The following is a 13,979-nucleotide window of genomic DNA, read 5'->3' as shown; positions in this document are numbered from 1 at the left end:
TGACTCTTGTTTAAGCCTAACATGAAAACACCTTCCCTGCTTCGTCATAATCTGGTTCATCCACATTCAGCACAGTTCATACGACACACTGGAAGAGCCTGCTTCGTGAGCACACAGCAGAAATAAGTACATTGTTATTGACTGCTTGACTCATGAAGGATGTGAATAAGAGTAGCAGACGTGGATAGTTTAGAACAAACAAACTGTGCTCATACCCCAAGAGGAAATAACAGTCTCACTTGAAAATTAAATAGCACACCAATTCATCAAGGCTAAGCAATTATTCAATGATAATCATCAGAGGCTTTCACAACCGAGAAACACTGAGCAACACACGAGACCGTGTGTTTTTTTTCTGCTTCTCACAGAACTCCTATCGCAGACGATGCAGTAAATCATTTCATGTAAATACAATCTGTGTAAAAAAAAAAAAAAAATCTAATAGCATTAAAAAAAAACAAAAAACAGATTTCCTCAAAGCTGAGTGTGTTGTGATGTGGCATCTTCAGTAATGAATGTGTAAATGCAAATGTGTTATTTCAAGAGACTCATCTATTCCAAATGATTTTCTTCAGCGGTTTTTAGGTGACATTTTGATTCGGCAATTTGAGAAATGATTTTAAATATGTGCTTTTTTTGAGAGAGAGAGAGAGAGAGAGAGAGAGAGAGAGAGAGAGAGAGAGTTTTGGGGCTGTTTAATGTCATCATCACAGCCAAACTTTTAAACCAGCAATGATTTACTGTCATAATTAATTAATAAGTCAATAATTACCGCACAGTGATTTTGAAGCTCAAAGGTGTCTGCATCCAATGATTCAAGGCAAAGTGACTGCTGTTTTAGGTAAAGTGTGGTATAACTATTGACCAGCTTGGAGGGCCATTGAAATACTTCTAAATGTGTCACTGGGAAAACAAGTGAAGGGAAACCTTCCAGAATAAATAAGGGGGGATTTTCCTCTTTTATTCTGAAGCATCTAAAGGCATTTAAGTAGTGGGTCTGCTTGTTATGAGCCACTTCACATATTTAACATCTTAAGTCAGTTTTCCACTCTCCACTGCATGAAGTGTCAGATATTCACCCTTGGAAATATATACTGTATCTGATTATAAAGTGTTGAAAAAGCAGACGCAATATGTGCAAGAGATGGCACTGGTGCAGACTTTAACATAGTTCTTGATCTTGACACAGTTGAGGGCTCTTCTGCAGGACAGTGTGGTGTTGTACACACACTGAGACGCTACCTCCAGGAGTAAATAACACCCAGTGCTGCTTACAGACACGTGGAAGCGATAAAAGCACTTTTCCTTTTCACAGAGCTTCTGCTTCTGCATCTGATGTTTTTACGTGCAGAGCTGCGGGATTGAAAGGTCAGGAGATTCCAACTGCGGCTCAGTCCCATTTCCTCATGCAAAAAGGTTTTTTGGAGGTAGGCAGATGTGGGCAGTTATGGGCAGAAATGACAAATATTAGATTAGTGAGCTGGAAAGATCAGTGGAGCTTATGTTTTTGGCTGCTTTGAAATCTCTAACTGGCTCTGGCCGTCACTCACGTTTAGGGCCCATCTTGGTGAAAACAATCAAAACACAACAGTGAAAGCAGTAAATGAATTAATCCTGAACTGACAAAAAAGCAACATCATAACAAGACCAAGCTTGCCTAGAATAACATATTTAAAGCACAGTTTCAGTGCTAGCTATGTTATATTCTTCTGAAAATGTACCTAATGAAGCCTTTTTAGGGCAGAATGGCCAAAGAAAGCCAGCCTCGCCTTGGATCACTTATTTTTATGGATGCTGTGACTTCAATAAAATTAACGACCTCACCTTGAGGCACTTCTTTACCAAAGTATTCAGAAGGGCACTTCCTGCAACAGGGCGCCCTCTCACCTCGGTTCACCTTGGTTCTGAAATATGTGAAATACACACTGGTCAGGAGTCACAACAAGAATGCCGCTGCTGATCAAGGTGTTGATTACACGCTGGGAAACTTATTACTGTGAAAATCATCCTTCCAAAAATCAAGAAAAGGTTTGAGAAGCATGTGTCCAAGACGTCCACCCTGTGCCGAAGTCTGAAAAGAAAAGAGCACGATGATTCAAACATTTCATTTACTTTTATACAGATAAAGTACAGCTTTGGATTTATTTCCACATGTTCAATTCTTGCTGTAAAATGCATTCAAGTATTTAATTAGATTTTCTCATAAACCAAAAAAGATGAGTTGTGAGCATCCCCCTTAAGTGTATTATTCAAATGATTGCAATGTAACTATATAAGCATTGTTTGCTTCTATTCATAGCCAGAGTTTTGTATGTCGGAAGATGTAATCAACACGGCAATCTGAGCTTTAAATATTCAGCTGAGGTCCAATTAGCTATAGGCCAACTTGTGGCAACTGAACCTGCTGTGTTGAAATTTGATACAGTGTAATTACAGCATCACGGAAAGGGAGAGCTGCAATATGGATATGCAATGAGGCCTTTTTTTCTGTCAGACAGATAGTTAAAAACTAAATTCGTCATCCCAGAAATTGTTTATGATCCCCCAGAAAGCCTCGGAGGAAGCTTTGACGTGGGATTTTCATGACCTTCTAAATGCCTATATGGCAACATCTGTTCACAATTATGACGTTTGTTTTGGAGGACGAGCTGAGCTCCAGCTTTACGTCGACACACAGCGGACTTGTTCAAAACATCAACACTGTCAAGTGCAAAGACGTTCTGAAAATCTCAAATTCTTGCTATGATTGTTCAAGCATTTCCTGTCTGGAACCAAAAATACAAGATCTAAAAAAACTCAATATCACACTATTACTAAAAGCTTTGGTTTGGGCATGCTTTTGCTGGAGTAAACAGCCGTACAGTTTTCACACAGCTACAATGGAAGTGGACACAGTGGACACTGCTTTTTAAGTCCCTTTCCTTTGACACTGGTCTAAAAGTATCCCTGATTTCCACTGATTTCAGTCTGCTTACTTCATCATTCACTACGGAAAAAGAATGAAAAAATGGGCTTTGGAAATTTCGACGTGAAGGTCAGAATCAAAGGCAGTTCATAACATGCCTCAGCAGTGACAAACATGTCATCAGAAGAGATCATAAACCATGAAATAGAAGCATTAGCCCTATTATCCAGGAAATTGCCTTTCTGGCTTCACAAGAGGTTCTACATTACAGCCGACATAAATGGAAATGCATTTACAGCTTATTTGGATGTACACTTCTACATCTAAAGCACAAAACAAAAACATCTCCTCTTGCTCCATCTCAGTTCTGGGTTTACTGGAAATAAAGACAGTTACTACTTTAAGGTCAATATATTGGCGATGAATCAGGGTCTATTAATACCGGGACTCTATTGGGTGTCTGAGTCTTATCAGACGTTGGCCGTCCATAGATAAAAAAAATAGGTTACTCACATTACAGTGGCCTCTTACACCACAAGGTCATTTCAAGTCCCTGAAGTCTCTTTTTCTCCAGACTCCTGCGTATTACACTGGATGTATCTGTCCTGCAAATAAAGTTGCTCGTGTTGTCGCTGAGACCTGCGGTTACTTAAAATATCGATACTTTCAAAAGTTAAAAGACGATCGACTCCAGGCGTTTAAATGCAATCGTATTTATTTTGTTGTCTTGCCGCGTAAAAAAAGGCTCAGACTGCAGTTGGCTCTTCACAGAAGAGGCTACATTCTTCACTAAAATGTGAATGCACAACACATGACACACACACACACACACACACACACACACACACACACACACACACACACACACACACACACACATACATACATAAACAAAAAAAAATCCTAGTATACATGATTGCAAAATTCTACAACATCAAAATGATTTAACAAACAAAAACAAGGAATTTGGGAAATTAACATAAAAAACCCATAAAAAAACAACCAAATGGCATGGCTGGTGTGATTTACAACATGACGTCCAAATTTGCAGAGAAGAAATATATCAAGTGCGAACAATGTAGTTTGTTTAAAGGTAGAATAAACTGTGCAATAAACCAAAGGATTTTCTGAGCTCAAGTCACTCGAATATTGTGGGAAAATAATTAGAGAACTTTATAAATATATAAACGAAACGTCGCCTAATTTCAATGAAATATTCACACCCACATGATCTCCAATTTCAATTAAAAAAAACTGAAAAGTTAATGAACAGCTAATTCATTAATGCATTTTTTAAATAACTGTTTGGCAAAAAATTTAAATTAATTCCACCCTCAAATCATTTAACCTGTGAAACTACATTGCAGCAGAGCATATTGAAAATGATCAGTATTTACACATATCTCCAGAATATAAATCATCGTTTGTGTATGCAAAAAAGTCTTTTTTGTCTGTCTTTTGTCCTTAAATATCAGAGATCAGTTCTCACCAAAACATTGAATTATGTAGTTAATATATTTCATTTTGCAGAATATATTAACTTTACAGTAAGACCTAAAAACAAGGATCCTGTGTAAAAAAACAAACAAACAAACAAACAAACAAACAGCAACAAAAGGAAGAAAAAGCTTGTGTGCACATCTGCACATCTGGTTGGTCAACAGGAGCATCTAACCATGAGACTCCTCAGTGGTCCTCAGTGTGTACAGTGGAGCGAGAAGAGCTGGTGCTCTCCATTTACCCATAAGCCCCTCTGTTCTGTGCTTTAATCTGAAGCAGACAGAGAGGTGTAGAGGCAGAACAGCAGGGGTCCAATCAGAGAGCACAAACTCTGTCCAAGGTCCCATTTTTACCAAATAGCACCAAAATCTAGTGTCCAGTTTCTGACCTTCTGGCAACCCAGTCCAACTCCAGTTAAACCAGTTTAATCCCAGTAGGGGGCGCAGCAGCCCTGCCTGACTATTCCAGAATATTCCTCATTTCTTCTTAAAACAGCAAAACCCAAATGTTTAACACAGTTATCTTACTCAGATGCAAATAAGGCAGTGAAATATGTGTCTGCCCATGAAAAGAGACAAAAAGTCACCAGCTAACTGACTGATCTCCAGTCAGTTAGCTGAAGCCACTCAGTACAGCAGTTTGTGATGATCTGGCCACTTTTTAACTGGAGGCAGGCTCTCAAAAAGAAGTAAATGCAACACAAAGCGTGGAAAATGAGAAACAGAGATGAGAAGGAGAGAAAACTTTGTCCTGACAGACTCATTGTTCTTCCGGCATCAGAGTGGGATATGACTCTTATGACTAGCTCTACTTACACAACAGGCAGAAGAGGAAAATAACAAAAATGGAATCACTGTGATTCAGCATGCCTGTCCCTGAGTCACTGGGCCCTGTTCAGGAGAGGACACCCGATTCTTTCTGGAGTTTCACAGGTAAAAAGCCACTAGGTAAGTATGTGTCTTTTGCGATAGCTTAGCATGGATTGCATTGTGTCATTCACTGTCTGAGCGTAGATTGCACTGTGTACTTGAACATCTGAACAACACCTCCCGATCTGATGGAGAACGGGTGCGAGGAAGTCAGGTAGTCCACAGGATGAGGATGAGGATGAGGATGAGGAAGAGTGGAGGTGAAGCTGTCGTCAGTGAGCAAACACTACTCCGAGAAATAGTTTCTGAAAGAGAGACGGAAACTTTATAAATGAAATATTTCTGTATGTATGAAATGCCCTATAAGGCCAAAAGTATGTGGACACAAATATTTGCGTCAATTTTCCACAGTTTGGAATCAGCGCCTTAATTGCAGTTCATGAAAATCATAATGTCTCAGCATGCATGTGATATTATAGCCAATGGTGTGCCTAACATTGAGACAACAGTTTTAGGAACTGTCCACTGTCCTTGGTTTCTAAGTTTCTGTGCGTAGCCATAGAAGAACTTGACCTTTGGAATGAACTGCAACGCAGACCTGGAGGCCAGGCCTTGTTGGCCCTGTATCACTGATGATGAATCCGTGCAACCAGGTTCCAAAATCTGCTAGAAAAACTTCCCAGAAGACTGAAGGCTGTCGTAAGAGACATTAATGGCCATTGTTTCAGAATGAGATCACATAGTATGGATGTGACCTGTGTGTGTCCACATACTTTTGGCCATATAGACCATTTTCCATTTGACTAATTTATATTACAGATTCATTTTAAAATTGGTTTTATGTATGTTCTCATCTCTCGTTTACATGTTTTTCATGCAATGTGCCATATTCGTATGCACTAAAGCCGATTCATGCAAATAAACCACATCTGAACTTGAACTTCAGCAAGACAGACAGACAGACGGACAAAAATACACAGAAATATGTCATGTAAACACACAGATGCATCATAAGGATGAATTGAAAATCGCATCTCACCTTGCGTTAGTTTTGAACCCTCTGATGCTGTAATAGGACAGAGAGGAGAGAGAGAGAGAGGAGAGAAGATCTAGATTAAGTTGAGGTGCAGAAACAAGTTGCTGATTAGTCATTTTTTTAAGCTTAACTTTCTCAATAAAGCTACTGCTTTGTGGAACAAAAGAAGCAAGAAACAGACAAATGACCAGGGGAAGGTATTTACCATTACTCAAAGCCTAACGCCATGAAAAATGAGTACTGACTAGCTGTGCAACCCTACATATGTCCCCTATGCAAATTCCCTTAAAGGTCGGATAAAAAAAGACCTTGAGAAGCATGGCAACAGGAAAAGATAGTGTTATGTAAATGAGGAGGAGTAAGAATGATCGAGATTATACAGAGGGGATACAGGAAATGAAAAAGAAGGGGGAAAACACAAGAAAATTCAAAATGACAGAGCGAAACCAAGAAGTGGACAGAAGATGAAAGGAAGAGCAGTGGAGACCCGAGTGAGAAAGTACGGTGAAAAAAAGAAGGCTGGAAAGATTGAAACAAGGTCAGACAGAGAGAAAAGGGAGGGAGAGAAAGAGACGGGACAGGGGGCTGTTTGTGTCTGGGCGTCACTTTCTCAGCAGGGGGCGGACTAAAAGGAAATAATGGAAGGAAGGATAGAGGGATGGTAAGGATGGAGGAATAGGGAGGGGTGGGAGAGCTGCTGAGGACATGATGAAGGGGGGGGGGATACAGGTAGTGAGACTAAAAAGCGGAAACGGTTAAAAACCCCACAGAAAAATAAACCGCTGTGTAACATCGGCGAGAGAGGACAGACGGGTCAGGAAACGGGGATGAGGCTGCACAATCGCAGCTGCTATTAAATCGATCTACGGCCTTGAACCCACCTCTGTCACCGCAACCCCAAAGACTCACACAAGCATGCACACGCACGTGCGCGCGCACACACACGTGGAGGTAAAGTGTGTATTGATGTCTGAGGAAAACTACCACCTACCCACATCCCACAGCGATTGACTGAGATTATGAGAGAGGAAATGGGACACTCCGAGCTCATCTGTTGCAGAGTCACACAGAGGGAGAAAGGATTTATTAAATGAGGGCTTAGCAGAGAAACACCGTTTGTCTGTACGATCCATCTTGTACCTGCAGGTCTCTGCAGCAACATGTCGCTCCGACAGACATGAGCCACTAAATTACTCTCAGGTTCTGTACGACTAACGACCATCGAGGGGTTAACGAAGCATTAAATAGCGTGCTGGGTCTGGGCCTCTCACCGAGCTGGTGTCTGTGCTGATGTGTGTCTATGTGGCTGAAATTGTGAGTGTTTGCAGGGCAAATAAAAGCAAAGGGAGACGAACAACATGCAAACATTACACGCTCCTAAACAGAGCGGCCGAACAGCGATCAGGCTCATTTTTAATAGAAAAATGTTGCATCGCGGCTGTCTACATATGTTTTAACACAATTTAACGAGCTAAGAATATTTATATTAACTGTCGTCCTGTCAAGTTTAAACCGCATTGATAAAACAGGAGCATAAAAAAGTGTACAAATTTATCAATAAAGCTTTTTAAATCAATTAACAAAACTTGGAAAATGATGAGAAAAAACAGGTTATATCACTTTAATTTGTCTCGTCTTCAGTACGTTTCTTAATTGTGGATATTTTTGATGAGGCAAAACATTATAAAAAATAAATTTTCTCATGTTAATTATGATTATATTTAAACTTAGACGTCTAAATTACTCGGGTAGAGAAAAACTCTTTGCTCAACAGTATCAATTAGCGTGTGTGTAACGCCACGCCGCTCTTCGAAAACTAAAACTTTAAATGCCTCGTGTTTACTCGGCTGTGTGTGAGATGTGTGTTTTGATCCGGCTATAATCACATCATCTGTGCAAAAACTGAACATTGAGGAGACCAGTTTGTGTCAACATCATAATTTTGGTCATGGTGAGCTCCGCCACAAAATGGCGTCCATGGTTGTGTGACTGCGAGAACAGAGCCGTCTCTGCACTGCAGTCAGAAACATGCAGCGTGTGTAACTGTACATGCACAACCCTGGCTAAATGTTTGAGCGTGTGCATGTGCATGTGCATGCCCGTATGTGTGTGTGTGCGCGCGTGCGTGCATGTCTGCGTGTCTCCGGTCGGCATGACGCCCCACTGCAGAGACAGACACCGTTCCACCATCCCACCTCTCCTCTCATGCCGCCATTTTACACACGCAGGAGCTAATGCTAACCACCCTGACTGCTAGCACATCATTAAAAATGAAATCTGAAACAAAAATTGCGAAAAACAGAAAAAAACGGCGAGCGAAAAACGCAATTCGCCGAACCCGGTTAACGTCAATTTTTGAGTTTCGAGTTCGGGATCCGAGAGAGCTCGGTTGGGCAAAGCGGTGTGTGTGTATGCCTGTGTCCGAGTTTTGTCCTTGTGTGTATCGAGTTCAGAGGGTACAAAGGTATTTGTGAGTGGAGGGGGTAAAGGAGAGCAGCGATGTAAGAAATTGCACCCCCCCTCCAAAAAAAAAAAAAAAAAAGAGAAAGAAACTGGGGGAAATGGTGAAGCCCTGCAAACTGAAATGAATGCAACGGACTGCTCACAGCGGGACAGGGGCAGAAAAAAGCGAAGAGCGACGGAGAGAGAAAGGGAATCAATTAGAGAGAGAAGGAAGTTGGTCTATAATGGTTTCTCACAGTAGGACGGCAGAAAAAGAGAAAGGCAGAGAGGCAGAGCGACAAGGAGAACACGAGAGATAAACAACAGGAGGAGTTTTATGGAGAAACTGCAGCAAAAAAGAAAGAAAGAAAAGAAAAGGTAAGTATGGAGCGAGAGGCGAAGCGAGCCGGTGAAAGATGCAATAGAGGGCTGCAGGGCGCCGGAGATTTCACATGACACCAGTCTGCTGATGCCGATTCAGAGCCTTGTTTTCTGATGCAACACGGGCTCAAGCACCTTTCAGCAAAGCTGCTTCTCTGGCGTGATTCGTGACAGCGTTGTGTTCAAATAAACATCACATCGCTGCGCCAAAGAAACAGAACCAAAGCCGAGAAAACCAAAACACGCTTCACAATGATCCAAACAACAACCAGGAGGGGGAAATGAGCAAAGGCACGCATGTGCACGCATGCACACACACACACACACACACACACACACACACACACACACACACACACACACACACACACACACACACACACACACAGGATGTCATTAGGAGCTCCCTGCGTCACTGAATCTGTCCTGCCAGGTTTGCTGTGTTCTGGTTAAATTAAGGCGTTAAACACACACGTTCACACACCGGAGAGGAGACCCAGGGACTGGTGAGTGGTGGCTGACCTTGGAGCAATGACAGCGTACCTGACGGACCCTCTCACTGTCACCACTCTGTCCTTCAGCCCAGTGTAAGTCAGGTGTGTGTGTGTGCGCACGCTGATAATTAATTCACCCACAACAGGGCATCCCCTTTTAATCACATGGGCTGCTTTTTGGAAGAGAAAAAAAAAGTTTGGGGAGAGAAGAAGAGAGGGAGGCGCACGGTTTGAAGTTTAGATAAGAGACGAGATGCAGCTGAAGGATGTGAGGCTGCCATCACCGAGGGCCACACACACACACGCACGCACACACACACACACACACACACACACACACACACACACACACACACACACACTCAGAGTACACAGGCACGGTGTGCCCTGCTGCCATGCTACCTGTCAGATAAAAGGCAGCCTGAGCAGGAAGGAACCAGAGAGTATGTGAGGTGTTACCACAGGGAGCAACACAACAACAGCTGTGGTAAACCGCCACTAATGGACAGTCACAGAGAGAGAGAGAGAGAGAGAGAGAGACCCTCTGACTCTCCTTCATCTCCTCCCTCATCCATCTCCTTCACTCCTCTCTCTCCGGCCTCATATACTCTCGTCCCAACGCAATCGCAGCACAGCATGTGCTCGACAAAGACGGAGCGGAGAGCAACGGGAGTCAGGCCACTAACTGTACTGTGGATATGGAGATACAACAAAGAGATAGAGAAGACACAGGGAAGGTGGAGGAGGTGGGATGAGGAGGGGTGGAGTCAAGGTGGGGGAGGGAGGAGGAAGTGTAAGAGACTGCCATGGATGGTGCCTAGATTAGTTTTGCTCCAGTAGCGAAAGATCATAAAAAATGAGGAAGGGAGGAGAGAGCTGAGGAGACAGAGAGAAGGGGAGGATTAGTGCCACTTCAGGAATGACAGAAGACTAGAAAAGAAAGAGCAGGAGGCTGGAGTGGGGGGGGGGGGGGGGGGGTGAAAGACAAGGAGAGGGAGATCCTGAAATTTAGTCGGGATTAGTTTTGGTTAAGGAACAGGATGAGAAGGAGAGAGAAGAAAACGAGGACAGGAAACAGCAGCTGGAAGTATGTGCATCTTTGTAGGCTGAAGTCTTTTTAATGTGAAGTAATGGGCTTCAACAGTAAAGTCAAGTGTGTGCATGCGTGTCTCCCAGCCTGCATAATCCAGGTGATTTCAAATATTTTCATTATTTCCAGCTCAGATGTGTCGATCAGGGAATACTGTCAGAAGGTCATGACTATATTAGCATTTTCTCGCTCAACAACTATCTGTGGCCTTTCTAATTAATGACAGCAGGATAATTAACATATAAAAAAAGCCATCAGCCTTCACTCTGCTAATAACGCAGCAAATTACTCCCCGTCTCGCTCCGGAACAGTGGTGGCATTTAAGAATTCATTCGAGACGGATGGGGCTCCTTTTATTCTGGTTTTTAAGATTTTTTTTGTCCTTCACACCACAAATTTAATCAAGGCGGCATGGTTGGGAGGTATTTGTTAGAAGATATGGAGGAATTCAGTGAAAGGGTCTCACGCACATGCGGAGACGCGCAACCTTGCAGGTTTCCTGGAAAAAGTGTGCCTGGGACAGCCCCACAAGCCCCCTCGCCACCCCCCCCCGGCAGATAGCACTAGGATGGGAACTGGGACAGACGTCTGAGACACGCATATGAGGGCACACACACACGCAAAGGCCCATAGACCCATGCAGGAGCGCACAAAAACACCAAGCGCACAGACACAGAAAAATGGTTATACATGTAGACACACACACGCACACGTGCATGCAACCACACACACACACACACACTCGCACGCACACACACCAACAACTGTACAGGGATTCCCACAGTGACTGGGCAACATTCCCAACCGGAATGGGCAGCTCACTGGACTGGAAGACTAACATTACTCCAGGCGCACTCTGGATTAGATCAACGCTGGGAATTTCACACTGGGACACAGAGATGGAGAGTGGGAGAATGAGGGAGACAAGGAGGTATAAAAAAAAATAAAAAAAAAGGAGAGAAGAATAGAGGGGAAGGAGAGGAGGAGAGATGTGCTTTAGAGAGAACTGATGCTTAAAAAACCCTCAATCCAATTAGGTTTAAAAGCCGACGTGGAGTGGAGAGGAGAGTGGAGTTCATGTAGTTTTTAAAAAGCATCTCATCTTACAAGGTTAAAGATAATACAAGATCGTGAGGGGCGCAGATGCATTTAGTTTCATTGATGAAAGTGGAGAATTTGAGCATCTGAGTTATTGAAGAAGAGGAGGGAGTAGCAGTCTGAGCATCATGCCATACAGCCCTGATAGCGGGGATGAGAGAGGCAGACAGGAGCCTCTTGGTGTACAAAGGAGAAGGATGAAAGGAAGAACAGATGAGAAGAGGAGTGTACTCACTGGTCTCACAGCACACGGTGACACGCAACTTCATACATGGCAGAGGAGGGCCTTCATCTGTGGGCAGAGCTGGAAAAAACAAGAAGAGAGGAAGATTGAAGCACGCTGCTCATCCATTAATCCCAACAAACAGTTTGCAACCGTACATTTGCATATGCTGAATGAAATCCTTCCATCAAATCGACTCTTTGAGGACTCCCTTGGTACTTCTGGAGAATTCCCATGACGCGAGAAGCTAAACAACAGCAAAGTTGTTTTTACCATATCAATACATGATATCAGCAGAAAGAATTACACAAAGAATTCTCCCCGTGTCACATGGACAAACGTATCTCACGCTTATTTGCACAACTAAATAAAAACAATAGAAAATATAGCCATAAAAATGCATCTGCTCCCATATCAATACTGATCATGGCTCGCGCGGGAAAACATCAGCTGCATTACCTGTCAGGTCAACATTGTGTTTGCAAAACAAATCTGCCCGGAAACTGCAGTTAAATGTTTTTTTTTTAGTTAAATTATTCACAAACAGCTGCTAACTCAACAGGGACCCACCACACAAGCTGAGTGTATGATCACTAACAGTCTGTCTCACTTTGTACCTGTAATTTCAGGATACAGCACAGAATGGAAGTGTGACTGTGTTTTAAAATGGGAAATAAGAGCTGCAAATACATGAAACGTAAGCCAATTGGGAGGCACTTCCACCACACCACAGGCTGGTGATGTTGGAGAGTGAGCTGATGTTGTTTACTCCAGAGCTCTGACCCTTGGACCTGAACTTAAAGTCCACCTCCATTCAAAAATAAAGTTTTGCTAATTGTTACTTCCCTTGAATGTCTGACCTTCGCTGTGCAGAGGTTTCACATTCATCTGAGCTTAAGGCATGCACAATGCATGAGCAGGATTCAGTCACATGGCAACTAGCTTTGAAGCTAATCGGGATGCAGCGTGTGACTCACACGCACGCGTGATGTGGAAACTTGAAGTCGTGAAGTGAAACAAATTGTATGTCCAGCAGTTCAATTTATTTATTTTCCATTTTCATTTTTTTTCCCCATTAGCATATGTGTGTGTGTGTGTGTGTGTGTGTGTGTGTGTAGTAGATTTTTTTAATTTTATATTTTTTTATTTTGTATTCACTTCTTTGTCTCCTTTTATATTCCTGCTACTGCCTGATTCTGGATATTTCAATGTGAAAAAAGTAGTAGTTTTAGTTTTTGTTATTGTTTTTAAGCAATTTGAAGACAAAGATGTCTTCAAAGGATCTTTTAAGATTTGTTTTGTCAAACTATTTCCAAGCTCAATATTTATTTTTTACAGTTTTAACATTGTGGTTGCACTATTCCTATAGACTCCTAGCAGTTGTCTTTGACTTATTAACAAGGTGTCCCTCAGTTTTTGGTGTCCCCTGGAAACTTTTCTGTATTTGTCTGTATTGCTATACACAGTATGTGTTGTAATATTGGTAAATGCACTTATGTTTAACTTATTTGTAGCACGTCTTCAAAAACACAGTTTGTGTGTTGTCAAAGACGTCTTATTGACTTTCTTGTGTTCTGCTAAGTCGCAGGGCTCTTTGGGACGATGTCCGTCGAATGGTTCCGCGTCAGGAGCAGCTGACTGTCAGATGATGTCGAGGTGTTTCCTGTTTGTGGGATCCAGACGTGCAGAACCCGTGGGTGTTGGTCAGAAGACCCAGAGACAGTGGCTTGTCAGTGTCATAGTCTGTGGGAGCCACAGAGAGGAGCTGAGCCCAGCTCAGACTGAGCCAACTAATGCCATTAGTGTTTCTAATACTATTGTACTGTTCTCCCGGGCTAATGCCATTATAGTGTCTCCAGTGCTGTGGACCCATTCAGCACACAAACCCTAGAGCCAGACATTTGGACCAACTTTACGCCTTATCTTTGATGTGGACAAAAC

The 13,979-nt window shown here is 42.6% G+C and overlaps 1 protein-coding gene across 1 annotated transcript in view; it reads right to left on the bottom strand.

The window, feature by feature from the left end:
* Positions 1 to 3,605: 3,605 nt before the first annotated feature.
* Positions 3,606 to 13,979, bottom strand: part of LOC139333995 (ephrin-A4) — a 32,747-nt gene continuing 22,373 nt past the window's right edge. Inside the window, exons 3-5 of the mRNA XM_070966724.1 lie at positions 12,051 to 12,119; positions 6,314 to 6,340; positions 3,606 to 5,579 (exon numbers count right to left, since the gene is read on the bottom strand). Coding sequence (XP_070822825.1) covers positions 5,485 to 5,579; positions 6,314 to 6,340; positions 12,051 to 12,119 — 191 coding nt within the window. The 3' untranslated portion in view covers positions 3,606 to 5,484. The remainder of the gene's footprint in view (positions 5,580 to 6,313; positions 6,341 to 12,050; positions 12,120 to 13,979) is intronic.

Source organism: Chaetodon trifascialis, chromosome 7 (assembly GCF_039877785.1).
Source record: "Chaetodon trifascialis isolate fChaTrf1 chromosome 7, fChaTrf1.hap1, whole genome shotgun sequence".
Classification (NCBI taxonomy): Eukaryota; Metazoa; Chordata; class Actinopteri; order Chaetodontiformes; family Chaetodontidae; genus Chaetodon; species Chaetodon trifascialis.
The sequence above is the reverse complement of the archived record's forward strand: the minus strand, read 5'-3'. Positions and strand labels throughout refer to the sequence as shown.